Raw genomic sequence first — 17,894 nt, forward strand, 5'->3', positions numbered from 1 at the left:
CAGACGAGGTCGGTCTGTACGCTTTTGTGCTCCACATGTCCTTTCACATTTCCACTTCACTATCACATCAGAAACAGTGGACCTAGGATGTTTAGGAGTGTGGAAATCTCGCGTACAGATGTATGACACAAGTGACACCCAATCACCTGACCACGTTCAAAGTCTGTGTGTTTCACAGAGAGCCCGATTCTGCTCTCTCACAATGTCTAATGGCTGCTGAGCTCGCTAATATGGAGTACCTGGCAGTAGGTGGCAGCACAATGCACCTAATATGAAAAACATATGTTTTTAGGGGTGTCTGGATGCTTTTGATCATGCCCAGAAATGAGGGACATACTATCCACGATCCTCCCCATTCCACCACCCACCCAACCTATACTACATTGTGATCGATCACTATACCACTCCCATTCCCAGCCCCTTACCATAAGGGTCATATCCCTGTGCAAGATCCAGGCACAAGACCTGCCTGATTTACTCACCCAGCACATCCTGCTCTAGTCTTGTCAGATATTTTCCCTATCTCATCTGAGGCAGTACCACTGGTGAAAGCAGCCATGTCACATACCAACTTTGCTGAGGGGCCAAGAGCAGAGTTGACCACTCGGTGGTGGAATATGCTGATGAGCACAACATGCTAGAGTTCAGTGGCTGTTTCACAGCCTGTGCCATCTGGATCCTTCCCCAGTCCCAGCTTTCCTAAACTACACAGATGGGAAATCATTTTTGTAACACATCCTATGCTCCTGTAATCCTCCTGTCCCAAATCTCTACTAACCCACTGCATTCACACCCTCTACCCAACAGTCTCCCTTCCTAATCCACATCTCCATGTCATCACCATCATGCAGTGCACAAACTCGCAGGCTCTGGTCCCTGTGTCGCATTCTTGTCCTGTACACTTGCTGCCTCTCCCTCCGACATTCCTATCACATACGCCCTCTGCTTCCCTCCGAGCCATCAGCTACCCCTCCCCAACATCTCCTCCTCCTCTTTCTCTCTCTATACACTCCACTTGAGGCCACACCTAACCCCAGTCTACTTGCTTAGCAGTCCTGGCATTGTGGGCTCGTCTGGCACAGTGTTGCTGTTTGTAGGTGTGGAGCGAAAAGGGGGGGAGGGGGAGGGGGGCAGCAGATAGGGGTGCCCAAAAGAGCGATACACATAACCGTACTGCAGGTACACTCAAAACAGAGGGGTATCTGTTGAGAGACCAGACAAATGTGTGGTTCCTGGAAAGGAGCAGCAGCCTTTCCAGTAGTTGCAAGGGCAACACCTTATGATTGACTGATCTGCCCTTGTAACATCAACCAAAGTGGCCTTGCTGTGCTGGTACTGTGAACCACTGAAAGCAAGGAGAAATTACAGCTGTAATTTTTCCCAAGGACATGCAGCTGTGCTGTGTGGTTAAATGATGATGGTGTTTTCTCGGGTAAAATATTCTGGAGGTAAAATAGTCCCCCATTCGGATCTTCGGGCAGGGACTACTCAGGAGGATGTCTTCATCAGGAGAAACATTCTATGGATTGGAGGATGGAATGTTAGATTCCTTAATCAGACAGGTAGATTAGAAAATATAAAAAGCAAAATGGGTAGGTTTGAAATTAGACATAGTGGGAATTAGTAAAGTTCGGTGGCAGGAGGAACAGGACTTCTGGTGAGGTGAATACAGCGTTATAAACACAAAATGAAGTGGGAATAATGCAGGAGTAGGTTTAATAATGAGTATGAAAATAGTAATTCAGGAAAGCTACTATGAACCAAATAGTGAATGCTTTATCAGAGTCAAGATAGACACAAAGCCTATGCCTGCCACAGTAATACAAGTTTATGTGCCAACTTGTGCCGCAGATGATGAGCATACCAAAGAAATGTATGATGAGATAAAGGAAAATATTTAGATAGTTAAAGGAGACTAAAATATAATTGTGATGGGGGACTGGAATTCGACAGTAGGGAGAGGAAGACAAGGAAAAATTGTAAATGAATATGGACTCGGTGAAAGGAATGAAAGAGGAGGCCACCTGGTAGAATTTTGCACACAGTGTACTTTAATCATCACTAACACTTGGTTTAAGAATCATAAAGATGGTTGTATATGTGGAAGAGACCTGGAGACACCAGAAGGTTTCAGATTGATTATACAATGGTTAGGCAGAGATTTACGAACTAGGATTTAATTTGTAGGACATTTCTAGGGGCTGATGTAATATCTGACCACAGTTTATTGGTTATGAACTGTAGATTAAAATTGAATAAATTGGAAAAAGGTACGAAGTGAAGGAGATGGGACCTGGATAAGTTGAAAGAAGCAGAGGTTATTGAGAGATTCAGAAGGAACATTGTACAATGGTTGACTAGAACAGGGGAAAGGAATACAGTAGAAGTTGAATAGGTAGCTGTAAGAGATGAAACAGTGAAGACAGAAGAGAATAAAATAGGTAAAAAGACAAGGCCCAGTAGGAATCCTTGTGGATAACCCAAGTGATATTGAATTTAATTGATGAAAGGAGAAAAATTTAAAAATACAGCAAATGAGCCAGGTGAAAGGGAATACAAATGTTTAAAAATTAAGATTGACAGGAAATACAAAATTGCTAAGAAGTAGGACAAATGTAAGGACTTAGAAGCATATTTCACCAAGGAAGAGATAGAGACCACCTGTAGGAAAATTAAAGAGGCCTTTGGGGAAAAGTGAAGCTGCTGTATGAACAACGAGAGTTCAGATGGGAAACCAGTCCTAAGCAGAGAAGGGAAAGCTGAAGGGTGGAAGAAGTATATAGAGGGTCTATACAAGGGAGGTAAATTTGAAAGCAATACTGTAGAAAGGGAAGTGGACGTAGATGAAGATGAGATGGTAGATATGATACTGTGAGAACTTGTGAAAGATCTATGTCGAAACAAGGCCCCGGAAATAGATGATGTTCTGTTAGATCTACTGATAGCCTTGGAAGATCCAGCCATGACAAAACTCTTCCATCTGGTATGCAAGGCGTATAAGACAGGCAAAATACCCTCAGACTTCAAGAAGAATGTAGTAATTCCAGTTCCGAAGAAAGCAGTTCGTGATTGATGTAAAAATTACTGAACAGTGAGTTTAATAACAAGTCTTGGTTGCAAAATATGAAAATGAATTCTTTACAGAAGAATAGAAAAATTGGTAGAAGATGACCTTGGGAAAGGTCAGTTTGGATTCCAGAGAAATGTAGAAACCCGTGAGGCAATACTGACTCTATGACTTCTCATAGAAGATAGGTTAAGGAAAGGCAAACATACATTTATAGCATTTGTAGGCTTAGAGAAAGCTTTTGACAATGCTGACTGGAATACTCTTTCAAATTCTAAATGTGGCAGGGGTAAAACACAGGGAGTGAAAGACTATTTACAATTTGTACAGAAACCAGATGGCAGCTATAAGAGTTGAGGGGTATGCAAGGGATGCAGTGTAGTTGAGAGGGGAGTGAGACAGGGCTGTAGCCTATCCTGATGTTATTCAATCTGTATATTGAGCAAGCAGTAAAGGAAAGGAAAGAAAAATTTGGAGGAGGATTTAAAGTCCAGGGAGAAGAAATAAAAACTTTGAGACTTGCCAACAACGTTGTAATTCTGTCAGAGACATCAGAGGAACTAGAAGAGCAGTTGTATGGAATGGACAGTGTCTTGAAATGAGGATATAACATGAACATCAACAAAAGCAAAACGAGGACAGTGGAATGTAGTCAAAGCAGATGATGCTAAGTGAATTAGATTAGGAAACGAGACACTTAAAGTAGTAGATGAGTTTTGCTATTTGGTTAGCAAAATAACTGATGTTATCTAAAGTAGAGAGGATATAAAATCTAAACTGGCAATGGCAAGAAAAGCATTTTGAAGAAGAGGAATTTGTTAACATTGAATATAGATGTAAGTATTAGGAAGTCTTTTGTGAAGGTATTTGTCTGGAGTGTAGTCATGTATGGAAGAGAAATATGGACAATAAACAGTTTAGATAAAAAGAGAATGGAAGCTTTTGAAGTGCTATAGAAGAGTGGTGAAGATTAAATGGGTCAATCCTCTAACTAATGAAGAGATACTGAATAGAATTGGGGAGGCAAGGAATTTGAGGAGCAACTTGACTGAAAGAAGGGATCGGTTGATAGGACACATTCTGAGACATCAAGAGATCACCAGTTTAGTATTGGAGGAAGTGTGGGTGGTAAAAATTGTAGAGGGAGACCAAGAGATGAACACAGTAAGCAAATTCATAAAGATGTAAGTTGCTTTAGTTATTTACAGATGAAGAGGCTTGCACAAGGTAGAGTAGCATGGAGAGCTGCATCAAACCAGTCTTTAGACTGAAGACCACTACAGATAACAAATAAGTAGATATATATGTAACATTATTTCACTGTCCTGCTTTACTTGCCCTTTTCACCTCTACAGATAACAAATAAGTAGATATATATGTAACATTATTTCACTGTTCAGACGGTCCATAAGTGAAAATCATCAACATACCGTATTATTTCACTGTCCTGCTTTACTTGCCCTTTTCACCTCTACATTCACCTTTGTCTCTTGTCATTCACCTTTAGGCATGTAGATGTATTAAAGCATAAATAGATAAGTTAAATTTCCAGCAAGGGACATATTGTAGCTATTTTACTGTTAATTCTAGCCTGGATTTCCAGTAAGTCACACCCAAAGGGACCCATGAGTCTACAAACTGCTCACAGCTGAATTCTAGTAGCAGAATATCTTCAAGGAAAAAGAAAGACAATTCTCAGAATGTGGCACCCCTGCAGAAAAAAGTTGGTGATAGTTGGTATTTACAGGTGGAGTAGGAACATGTCCATTCTGTCAGATTACTAAATTGAAAGAAAACAGTTGTTATGTTCTGCAGCTTCAGATTGGGGCCATGTGACCAACAAATGATTTTTCCACTTGGCTTGAGGCAGTAGCCTGATGTTGAAAAGTTAGTGAAGTGATGTATGGATGGTCATGTACATTTCCTGTCAGTGGCAGAGTCCTCTTGGAACACAAACCTCTACATCTTCTCTGGTCTTTCCACCACCTCTCTGACACTACTGTGGTTCAGTCTTTTCTTCTGAATGCTTTCTTCAACTACTTCTAGCCACTTATCTCTTGGCCTTCCCCTTAGTCTCTTGTCTTCCATCTTCATCTTCTGTACCTTTTTCCTTCAATCCTCCAGGGTTGCTAGTCTCACTAGAAAAGAGGCGCTGGGGGAAGTAAAGCTGTGAGGTGCGTCTGGATAACTCAATTGGCAGAGAATTTTTCCTTGAAAGGCAAAGGTCCTGTGTATGTATCCTGATTCACAGACAGTTTTAATCTGTTGGCAAGTTTCAAATCAACACACATTCCATTGCAAAGTAAAAATTCATTCTGGAAATCAGAAGTTCTTTGGTTTTATAATTTAACTTTCGAATATTTTGATGCGATAAGTTTATGTTAATCTCTTTTTTACCTTAAAGTTTTGTAGATTCAAGTTTTTTTGCTTCTTTTGATGCTGACAGCCTGAAATTTGAGTTAACTCTTAAAAAATTCTACCTTCATACCATTTGCTAAAGGAATATTGTCATTAGTGACAATGTTGCCTCTTAAAAATTCTGCTGTTAACCCAGTCAGTTTTTTTCCCCATTGTTATTGAGGTGTAGGCCATCCCTCATAAAATCCGAACTGCCAATAACTTCAACAGAATCCAAACCTATCTTTAATGCTGTAATTGACAGAAGCAGATTATCTAACTTGTGATTCACCTACAGCTTGGAAATGTCCCGCTTGTGAAATTGCTCTGCTGGACTGACACTACACAAGCTGTCCCTGTCATTGGAATGTAAGTTAGTGTCTCATCCTCTGGATGCAGCTGCTTGGTTTCATTACTGCTGCTATTGTTGGCCATATCACCTTTTCATATGTTTGTAAAATTCTTTTTTTTCTTTTCCACATTGGTACAATATTTTATTAATTCTTTGTTTTTGAATCAGAAGAATCAGAAATTGTTTTCTAGTACTGTAATTGTGCATATATTGATCTACAGATGTATGCTGATTCTGCTCCTCACCCCCATGGTACAGTTGTTGGAGAAGAAATTTTCCAGAGTGGTTTGGTTCCTTCTGATACAGATTTTAGAGTGTTTAGGGATTTTGGTAATATATCAGGTAAGGGAATATTGATTTTTTTAAATGCATTACACAAATAAAACAGTGACAAGATATCAATTATCATTACAGTTGCATGAGAGAACATAGTGAAAGCCTATTGGTAGAGCTGACTTTAAGTGCCATAGAGTTTGTTTCTTTTTTCTTCTTTTTGTTGATGTGAACTACACACTTTTTGTCATAAACTCTTTTTTTTTTTCAGGATTGGATTTTGCACATAAAGCAAATGGATATGTGTATCATACAGTCTTTGACAGTATATTCTACATTCCTGAAGGAACATTTCAACACACTGGGGACAACATGCTTGCCCTCGTCAAGAAAATCGCATCTTCCAATGAGCTGACCAATCCGGGTCAGGCCTCAGATGGTCGTGTTGTCTACACTGATGTCGGTGGACTTTTCATGGTGTATTATTCAGAGTTCACTGGAACCATAATAAATATGATTGCATTTATTTTATCACTGTACACAACAGTGTACAATATAATGTTTGTTGGGAAAGGTACTACATTCAAAATTAAATTAAAGTTATATTTATTTCGGTTATTTGTTATGCATGTACTGATTTTACTTGTGGTCTGATTTGTTGTGGTCTTCAGTCCTGAGACTGGTTTGATGCAGCTCTCCATGCTACTGTATCCTGTGCAAGCCTCTTTCATCTCCCAGTACCTACTGCAGCCTACATCCTTCTGAATCTGCTTAGTGTATTCATCTCTTGGTCTCCCTCTACGATTTTTACCCTCCACCCTGCCCTCCAGTGCTAAATTGGTGATCCCTTGATGCCTCAGAACATGTCCTACCAACTTCTTCTAGTGAAGTTGTGCCACAAACTCCTCTTCTCCCCAATTCTATTCAATACCTCCTCATTAGTAATGTGATCTACCCTTCTAATCTTCAGCATTCTTCTGTAGCACCACATTTCTAAAGCTTCTATTCTCTTCTTGTCTAAACTATTTATCGTCCATGTTTCACTTCCATACATGGCTACACTCCATACAAGTACTTTCAGAAACGATTTCCTGACACTTAAATCTATACTTGATGTTAACAAATTTCTCTTGTTCAGAAACACTTTCCTTGCCATTGCCAGTCTACATTTTATATCCTCTCTACTTCGACCATCATCAGCCATAGTTAGACCTAAACTATGAGAAGGAAGGGGAAAATCAGTTATAATTTGAAAGATTTGTCTTTTCCCTTTCTATTTATTATGTATGCTCTCTGAAGCCTTCCCCTTCGTCTTTGTCTCCTCTTATCCTCGAAACAGATGGGTCCCCCTGTCAAAGTGGGATCTGAGTAACCTTTCTTTCCACTATCAATCCCTGTTTCTTCCCCGAGGAAGGAACGTAAAAGTCATGAAAACTAGAAATACTTAATTCTACATCTAAGTGTTTTTGTAAGCAGTATCTGAAATTTTGCCTTCTGAAGGTTAATACTCTTCAGCCATTCTCTCCATTGTAATTTAACTGATTCCTTTTATTATTTCTCTGATTTAAAATAAGTTATCTTATACATATCTCCAGTTTCCATATTCCACATATATTATTTATTTATTATCAAGATTACAAACGTATGTTCATGAAATGACACAAAGAAACAGGATGATCCAACTTGCTTCTTCTCCATAAGCAATATTTATTTCTTCTCCATCTCTGGAGACACTGCATTATTCAGCATTTATGGTGCGTCACCAGTCTTTTTGGTAGCAAAACCTTTAAATCTCCCATCCAAATCCCAGAGTCAATCATCATGATAATCATTCTAGTCAGAGATGAATAGCCTCACAGCCAGGATTACATAAATTTGGCACATGTTGTCCTAGTGCAGGTGCCCTCATGGTTATCACTTCTCAGCCACCATCATACATATAATTTTTTGAAACTTTTTTAACTCTGGAAGGGATCAACATTCTTGGCTATCGGCTTTAATTTTGGTCCAGATTGTGGCTGCTTTTACACTCCAAGATTACCAAATTTATATGTAAAAGACTTCTTCAGACATTGATCGAAGCTAGCCCAATTTTTGTCTTGAAACTTACTGATTTCTAATTTAATATCTTCCCTCATTTGCATGTGTTCATCATCATATGAATAAATAATCTGTTCTTCAGATTGTTTTGTGATGTGAAGGTCATACTGTGTATGTATTTCTACTTCTGTCGAAAGCTGAAATGGCATGTTCCAGTGCTTCTGTTTTATATTGAATTCATGGAATGATGAACACGTGGTACTGTTTGTACGATTTGTTGTTGCATTGTTTGCTAAGCTTAGCAATGTTCATAGGCAAAGAAAAATAGGTCATCTGAATTTGCACATTCTCTGTAGTTCAATTACTTATGCCATGTAGTGCTCCATGAATTCATGAGAAGTAAAGCAAGTCCCTCTATCAGTAATTACATGGGTGGACTCTGAAAATTAGTTTTTTTCTGATTTCACCTTACTAATTTACCATCACTAAATGTTGTTGTCTTTACATGAAACAGCCAACTAAACTTGACAAATGTGTCAGTAATATTTAGGATGTGTCTACATCCTTTATGAGTCAACTGAATTGTTCCAGAGTGATCTGTGTATATCACTTTTTAAACTCTTTGAATAAATGGTGAAGGAAATCTGCCTTCTTTTCTGACTTCTTATTTGTGGTTAAGCATTTTATACATTTGGAGATCACTCGTTGCATCTTGTCAGTCAAATTTGCCGTTAAAGAATTTCGTTTTCATTTTCTCTTCAGTTTGCTTGAAAGAGTAACGTCCTTTTTCAGCATAAACTGGATGATGATATCTCCTTGCATAGTGCATGGAACCACTAAAGTTTCTCTTCTGTTGAACTTGAAAAGAAGCCCATCTCTTACTAAAAAGTTGTTGTAAGCTCGTTCTTTGAGCATGTTTTTATCACTGCCACAACACTGTCCTTCATTTCAATTTTCTGATTCTGCCTATTAAACTATCTGCAAAACCAAACTCTACATTCACACAGCAACTTAAAGCATCTACATGTTTCATTCTAAAATCAGTTCAGTGGTGTAAGAACCTCTTTTAGTTTTATACTTTTGGTTGTAGATGTTTAAAATTGAATCTAATGAAAGAACGTATTTGAGCATCTTCAAAGCTTGTTCCTGTTGTTCTTCAAACTTGCATTCCTGGTTGTTTTTGAGTAGACCACTCAGGGGTTTGGCAATCACTGAGTAATTTTACATTAACTTGACATAAACTACTGAAAGTATCCTGTTAGTCATAGCAATAGATTACAGTTCTGCAAAGTTTTGAATGGTGTCTGTCTTCTCTGAAGGTCAAATTAGTCAACGCTGTATGACACACCCAAAAATTTCAACAGCTCTCTTCAAGAACTACCATTTTAAAAAAGTAATTTCCACACAGTTTTCAACTCTAAATATGTATAAACAATACCATCCATGTGAACAAATATGATGTTCTCTCAAGCCACTTCCGTTGATGCTGGTCTCGTCCTCACCAAAGGCCAGCTACACATTTGCGTCCACATTAAACCAACCAACAAACAACAATACTTACATTTTGACAGTTCCCTCCCATACAGCCTTGGCATGTGAGGTAAATGTATTTGTTCAGATGCAGACTCCTTACAGCAATACACCACCATTCTCACCTCGGCTTTCACTGCACGTAGTTACCCCACCAGCCTAGTTAAAAAGCAGATTTCCTAGGCCATCACATCAAATCCTGGCACTGCTGATCCCTCCACATAACAGCTTTGGAGAACACCATTGCTGAGTCAGTATTATCTTGATCTGGAATGTGTTAATCAGCTACTTTGGCATGGCCATGACTTCCTAAAATTATGCCCTGAAATGAGATCCATACTGTCTGAAATTTTGCCCACCGTGCCTAGAGTAGCTTTCCTTCACCTACCCAATCTCTGCAATATTCTTGTCAGACCCTATGTTATTTCTGCATCCATCTTCCTACCCTACGGCTCCTACCCCTGTGACCATCCCCGCTGAAAGACTTACCCTATGCACCCTCCTACCACAACCTACAACAGCCCTGTAACTGGCAAAAGATGTACTAGCAAAGGGAGAGCCATGCGCGAAATGACATGGCATATACCAGCTATTATGTACACAGTTCAGCCTTCTACACCAGCATGACTGCCACCAAATTATCAATTATGATAAATGGGCATAGGCAGAGGGTATATACTGGCAATTCACAATATCCTGTTGTAGAGCACGCTCTACAAAATGAGATTCGTGACCTCAGAACTTGTTTCACCACATGCGCCACATGGGATTCTTCCCCCAGACACCAGTTTCTTAGAACTCCACAAGTGGGAACTAGCACTACAACATGTCCTTGGTTCTCAACACCCACTTGGTCTTCATTTACGTTAATTTCTTTCGTCTCAGCTTTTCTTCACTGTAACTACTCTTTGCTTCACTCCGTTTTAGTTTCTACATCTTTAATTGTCTTTCCCGTCTATTTTTCTCTGCCCCCACCCACCTCTGTTATGTACAATGCTCTTAGCTTCTCACTCTTCTTAACTCATGCATGACATTTTAATAGTAATCTCTGTCTTACCCTGTCTTCCTCCTTTAAGCTCTCAGGTTTTCAAATCTCATCCAATGCAGTCCCAAACAATCTGTCTTTCCTTCTCATCCCGTATAGTACGTCTCCCCTGACCTGCAGTTCTGGGTGACTTTCCCAAAATCTACCCCTTTTGATAGACCTCTCCAGTCCTTTTCCTTCACCGTTCTTCCTTCCCCTTTAACCCTTCTGCCTGAAGAAGGAGACATTGGCTCCAAAAGCTCGCCAATCACAACAGTGGTTTATGTGTGTGTTCTGCTGCAGCTTGGTGAGTAGATTTTTTATCGATTCGATTAAATAATTTTATCAATAATTGATTGTTTTCGTTGTTACAATTCTTTTCCTTGATGTATTCATGTGAGATTTGGCCAAACTTGTTGCAATTGAAGAGTCTGTTGCCCTTATTCGTGTGTTTGCAGTTATTTGATCTGTGGCTTTGGCACCACAGTTGAAAGTCTTCCTGTTTGCATCCCAAACTGTGCTTTTGGTGCTTTTGTTACATGTGCCTTCAGCATTTTTTTTACTGAAGTTTTTGAAATTTTCATCCCTGTAATTTTAATTATTATTTTTCGTTTCAGCAATCACTTGACAGCACTTTCGTAATGTCTCAGTTCTTTCTTGAACTCTTTCACGTTTCACATGCCATAAAGCAGAAGTCTTATACCTCAGTGGTCTTATATCTCATCTATCACTCATGGAATAGTGAATTTTTTGTAATATTACCTCAGTTCGGCAATTTCTTTCACTGCGATAATATACGCTTAAGGTGTTGTACCCCCTTTTTTTCATAAACTCGTATTTTGTAGGTCTTTGCAGTCTGGTCTCCTTGTTGGATTTTTATTACATAACTCTCAGGCATTTCCAATTTGTTTTCCTCATCTGAAACTGTTTCAAAAATTAACTTATTTATGAATTTGATGGCTTTTAGCAGTGCACATGTTATATTTTTATTTATTCTTTCTGTTTCACCTAATACTGTGATTTCTAGAGATTTTACTAACTTGGTTAAGTTGAGTATAAGATAATTTTTGATAGTATTCAAAATAGCACAGTTGAATTAGTTATGGCATATGAAAATTAATGTGTAGATAAACCTGTCATTAGGAATTCAAGAGTGATGTTCCACATTCAAACATATTTTGTGTGGTACTTTCTTTATTCTTTGCTGGTCATTTTATCTTTTGTAACAAGTGACATTGAGGGCAGTCATTTAAATTCCTAATTCAAATGTTGTAGCCATGAAACTAATCAATTTAGGAAAATATAATATAACTGGATAGATGAAAAAAATGTACTCACCAAGTGGCATCAAGAGAATGCACATATTAAAGTTAAGGAAGTGTGCAAGCTATTGGAGCCAATGGCTACTTCTTCTGGCAAAAGGGTTGGAGAGGTAGGAAGAGGGATGAAGGAAAAGGGCTGGCAAGGTTTAGAAAATGGGGAGGTTTACAGAAAAGTTGCCCTGAACCCCAGGTCAGGGGAGACTTGTTGGACAGAATGAAAAGGAAAGACCCTTCTCCTTCAAAGCTTCTGCCAGTAGGAGCCACTGGCTGCAAAAGTTTGCACATTTCTTTGACTTTTATACGTGTATTCTCTTGCCGCTGCTTGGTCAGTAGACTTTTTATCCATCCAATTACAGCATAAGCTGGACATTAGTGTGTATATATGTGTCTATACACCAGAAAATAATTAATGTAGAGTAATGAAATTTTGGGAATACATTTGTCTAGGTAACATATTTATGTGATTAACATTGCGAGATCATGGGTTATTGCAAGTGTGAGGTAAACAACTGAAAATGCGAAATGCTGGTATATTAATTATCAATGTAACCACCAGAATGGTGAATGCAAGCATGCAGATGTGCATGTATCTGTGTTGTACAGGTGCTGGATTTCAGTTTGTGGGATGGAGTTCCGTTCCTGTAGCACTCGGTCAGTCACTACAGGGACAGTTACCGCTGTTTGTGGTTGATGCTGGAGCTGTCATCTGATGATGTCCATTATGTGCTGACTGTAGACAGGTTTACTGATAGAGCAGGCAAAGGGCCATGTTGACGCTTTGTAGTTGTGGCATATGGGCAAGCAGTATCCTGCTGGAAAACACTCCCTGCAATGATGGGTTCATGAATGGCAGCACAACAGGTCAAATTACCAGATTGATGTGAAAATTTACAGTTGGGATGTGTGGGATAACCATGAGAGAGGTCCTGCTGTCATACAAAATTGTACCTCAGACCATAACTCCAGGTGTAGGTCCAGTGTGTCTAGCAAGCAGACAGGTTGGTTGCAGGCCCTCAGCTGGTCTCATTCTAACCAATACACGGCCATCACTGGCACCGAGGCAAACCAGCTTCTGTCAAAAGACTCAACAGACCTCAATGCTGCCCTTCAATGAGCTCTCGGTTGACGTCACTGAAATCGCAAATGGCAGTGGTTGGGGGTCAGTGAAATGCACACTGCAGGGTGTCTGGTTGAGAGCTGTCCTTGAAGTAATCAGTTTGTAACAGTTCATTGTATCACTGTGAAGCTAACTGCTGCTCAGATTGCTGCTGCAGGTGCAGTATGATGCACCAGAGTCATACAGTGAACACTGGGGTCTTCCCTCTTGTTAGTGCCATGTTGTCATCTGGAGCACAGTATTCTTGCTACCGTCCATTCTCGTGGCCACCACTGCCAGCAATCGTGTACAGTGGCTACATTCCTGTCAAGTCTTCCTGCAATATCGCAGAAGGAACATCGAGCTTCTTGTAACTGTATTACATGACCTCATTCAAACTCGGTGAGGCATTGATGATGGCATCTTGGTTGCCTTAAAGGCACTCTTGACTAACAACAACTCACCGTGTACAATATATTGCTCATGACTGTTACAGTGTGTGTTTAAAGCAAACCTGATTTCCATCCTCATAGTGGCACTACTAGCGTCAATCTTATGCGAATGACATGAAATTTGAATAGACATTATCTTTCAGAAGTAAAAATGTGCCTACCAACTTTTGTTTGTGTTCTACAACTCCTTCTTGATGTTGTAATTTTTTTCCATCAGTGTGTTTTGTTCATACAGTCTTTTATGTCATAAATTGTTGTAATGGACCTGAACTATTTAAAATTGTCTTCAGAAATCTAGATGTTGGTTATGGGTGATAGAGAACAAAATAATTTTGGGAAATTTTCCTGTTATGAAGACATATAGCTTTGTTCAAAATAAATTGTGCTATTGAAATACCTGAGTTCAAGTAGTATAGAAATGAGAGGGCTGGTGATGAGTACAGATAAAAAATGAAAGAAAGGAATAAAAAAGAAATAGCAAGGAAGAAAGAAAGAACTGACTAGAGCAAGAGAATAAACAGTAACTCTGGGTATGGGGGGAATGCCTGGATGATTATAGTGCTGAAGCAAAAATGGAAGTCTTCACTGTTCTAGCGCAGTGCGTGTTCTTCTACTGACAACTAGTACTACGTATGTATTTCATCATTATTGTCCAGCCAATAGGGAGAAGATCCTCCCGTGATTTGAAAAAAGTTATGAGGTATATCAATTTAGAGTAACAAGTGTTGCTTATATACTACACTAACTACAGTCAGTATTGGATACTGTTTTTATGTGGTATTAATAAGTTGCACTTACTTTTCTTTGTTTATTTATTTTTTAATGCCACAACATAAGTCCTTCACTCTTTACACAGGAAAGCTGCTGCTTCAAGAAAATCTACATTTCTAGTTATTTTATTCAGCTGCAGTTTACCAATTAGTGCACCTTCTCATTCTGTAAATATGTGAATACTTAGATGAAGTGCTGTACATATACCTGTTTTGTTTTCCTGTCTATTTCAGTAATATCAAGCATGCATGTCTCCATACTTGCTGAGCAGCCCTCAGTTTTTGAATGTTTTTGTATTAAAATCCTTGTCTCTCTTCGACAAGTCAAAAGTGGTTATATAAAGTGATTTTAAACTTTTGTTCTCAGTCACATTGGAAGCTTAGTTCAGATAATCCTACTTAGTTTCACTGAAGCACTCCAAGCCAGTTTTACCCTTGTGTTTCTTTCTTTTCTTGTCTTTCCAGTAGTTCTCCTTAACTGACCCAAATGCAAAAGCTTATCAATTGATTGTATGACTTTATTGTTAATGTGTTCCAGTTATGTTGGAAGTTATTGTAGTCTTATTATAATTGAGTTTCAAGCCTGCTTGAAAACTTTTTCTCGTAGGTTCTTCCATTTGTTGTTGAAATTCACCCGTAATAGTGGCAAGCAGTAGGTCTACACTGTCATAAGCAAAACAAATGTCATTGAGACATGTTCGGATAATATGTATTCTTTTTTGTTTTCTCAGTTTAAACACATGAAGAGTACTTCTAGGACTGTTGAGAATAGTTGTGGCGATATGTAATTTCTTGGCTGATCATCTTTCAGTTCTGAATTTCACACTATTGTCTTGAAGTCTGATGGAAGCTGCACATGTTTTTCTGTATACTAACAAGAATAGGATCAGTACCTTACTCCACAAGGACTGATAGTACAGCTTTTTTGGAACTGGGTCAGAAGCTCTTCCAGAATCAATGCATTAATGATTTATTGTGCCCTGTCACATGCTATATGACCTTCACATATGTTTGTAGAATATCCTTTACAGTGTAACAACAGTACTACTTTGGCCATCTACATAAAAACTCCAGTGAAGAAATAATGAGAAAGTGCTAGATTTCTCCCATTATTCTGGTCTTCATTTATATTAACATGTGCTGTCCTTCCATCCTCTGTGCTGTTCTCCTTTTTATTATTTTGCTTTCTAATTTATTTCCCATTTCCCCCTGTGTTCCTCCACTGGTTGTCTCATCCATTTTCCCTTCTCTTCCTTCCTTCTTTCTTTGTTTTCTTCATTATATTATTTGGAGTTATTCTACTTCATTTCATTCTTTCATTTTTCACTGTTACCTTTTGATTTGTGCCTGTCATTGATTAATATTTTCTTCTCATTATTTTTTCTAATTACCAATTATCGTTTTCATGGTTCATAGAACCTATACTCTAAGTGACTAATTCCTTGTAGATTGTATAGCTCATCCACATTTTTGTTCTTGTTTTGGTTATGCTTCCCTTCTTCAGAAGGACAAGAAGTGTGTAAAGATTAAGGAAGTAAGGAACATTAGGATGTAATGACCATGGCCATAAGAGGAGCAGCATAAGCTCGTTGTACAGAATTATGAGGAAGAAAATCAGCTACATCCTTTTGAAAGGAATCATCTTGATATTTGCCTTAAGTGATTAAGGGAAACTCTAGACAACCTGTCTCTGGATAGCTGGACAGGAATTTGCTCGGTCGTCTTCCAGCTGCAAATCCAGTATGTTAGCCACTGTGCCACCTCATTCGAGTTTGGAAAGATCGAAACTACATACTCATTTTTGGTGGCATTGCTTGCTGTACTGTACTTCTGCTCTCTGTTGGAAAGAGTTACGTTTTTGTCTTTACTTTCTGTTTTGATAGGCTACTTGTCGTGTTTACAGAGGTGAATAATTTAACCTGATGCAAGTGAGATTTGCATCTCTGCTGCTCCCCTCTCTGTCAGTATTGCTTTTTTGTATCAGACACAAAATTCAGTTGAGAAAACTGTTAACTTTCAAAGAGATCGAAGAAAGGCAGGCAGTGTAGTGCAAAGTACTCCAAAGAGTAAATTTAATTGGTTTGTGTTGCTGAACTTTCCTAACAACAATTGTATTGCCTGTGCGAAAAAGCAGAAGTTGGCAGCTTATCAAACGCACAAATTTATAACGAGAACTATCTGATACTGTTGCAGTTGTTGCTTTCGCCACCAAATGTCCCTTGCCTTCAAGATATGAAGGTACTGTAAGTGTGGGATGAAAAGAAAAAGGAAAAAAAGAAAAGAAAAATAAATCTACCCAGAACAATGATAATGAAAAATAGCTGTGCCAGAAACAGAGAAGTGACCCAGAATTTGATTCACTTTATGTGCAGAAATTCAAAACAAGCTAACTTACAACTCAGATACTACACCATTGCTTATAAGTGAAAGGAAAAAGAGGTCTATCCAGGGATTTCAAAATATAAGATATATATAAAATTATTAGAGATTTTTCCCAGGAGAGCAAATCTGATAAGGCATACAGGACAATTTTTGTGGAGTCTGAAAAGCAGGTGAGTGCAACTGACAGAATTGAGGATGTGGAGGCAGGTCATGAGCCACTCCTGAATAGCTCAGTCACTAAGAGTGTAACTCACAAAATGTATGGGTACGGGTTTGGGTTCCACTCAGATATATGGTTTTAATGTTTCAGGAAGTATCGGATCTTATTATATTTATTCAAATTGCATGTTAATTTTACAGGACTGAATCGAAAGCAGCTACTGAAACAGATACTGTTGGCAGCACTTGTACCATTCGTAGGGTGGATTTTATCAGGCTGTGCTGTTGCTGCCATAGCTTCATTGCTGGATGCTTGTGGAAAGAGTATGAGCTGGTACTCTAGTCCTTACATAATATTCTTTATTTACTACTGCCCAGTTCTTGTCTGCTGCATGTTTCTTCCACTAATCGTTAATGAAGCACGTATTGGTTTCAAGGTATGTATCACAGTGAAGTTCAATAAACAGAATATTGAGTAAGGATGGTCTTACATGTTAAAGGAATAGCTCTAATGTAACTTCTTGTTGTCCAGCCTATGGCATACTTTGTAAGTCAGTAGTATAATATCTAACTCCATTCTGTAATAAGTGATTGATATACATGTTTTTCCATTCTTTCTGCCTTGTAAATCTCCACCACCACCACCACCACCACCACCACCACCACCAACACCAACACCACCACCACAGCTATAACAGTCTTTTTAGTAATTACGACCCAGCGGGGAAGTGCATTTCAAATCCCCAAACAAAATAAACTACAATCTAACTTTAATTTTAGTCAACATAATGTAAATGGATAGATGAAAAATCTATTTAACTTTTACAAGCTTTCGGAGCCAGTGGGTCTTCCTTCTGGCAGAAGAGTTGAAGGGGAAGAAAGAGAGGTGAAGGAAAAGGACTGGAGAGGTTTAGGGAGAGGGGGTATAGTTCACAAAAGTCACCCAGACTTTTCGGAAATATACCCCTTTCCCTAAACCTCTCCAGTCCTTTTCCTTCACCCCTCTTCCTTCCCCTTCAACTCTTCTGCT

The 17,894-nt window shown here is 38.8% G+C and overlaps 1 protein-coding gene across 2 annotated transcripts in view; it reads left to right on the top strand.

Annotated features, from left to right (window-relative positions):
- The window catches only part of LOC124615831 (endoplasmic reticulum metallopeptidase 1-like), a 255,168-nt gene that overhangs the window by 121,700 nt on the left and 115,574 nt on the right, over positions 1-17,894 (top strand). For both annotated transcript variants that reach the window (XM_047143980.1, XM_047143981.1), the window contains exons 5-7: positions 6,038-6,158; positions 6,361-6,663; positions 17,066-17,301. In XM_047143980.1, coding sequence (XP_046999936.1) covers positions 6,038-6,158; positions 6,361-6,663; positions 17,066-17,301 — 660 coding nt within the window. The remainder of the gene's footprint in view (positions 1-6,037; positions 6,159-6,360; positions 6,664-17,065; positions 17,302-17,894) is intronic.

The sequence above is a fragment of the Schistocerca americana genome, chromosome 5 (genome assembly GCF_021461395.2).
Source record: "Schistocerca americana isolate TAMUIC-IGC-003095 chromosome 5, iqSchAmer2.1, whole genome shotgun sequence".
NCBI classification, from domain to species: domain Eukaryota; kingdom Metazoa; phylum Arthropoda; class Insecta; order Orthoptera; family Acrididae; genus Schistocerca; species Schistocerca americana.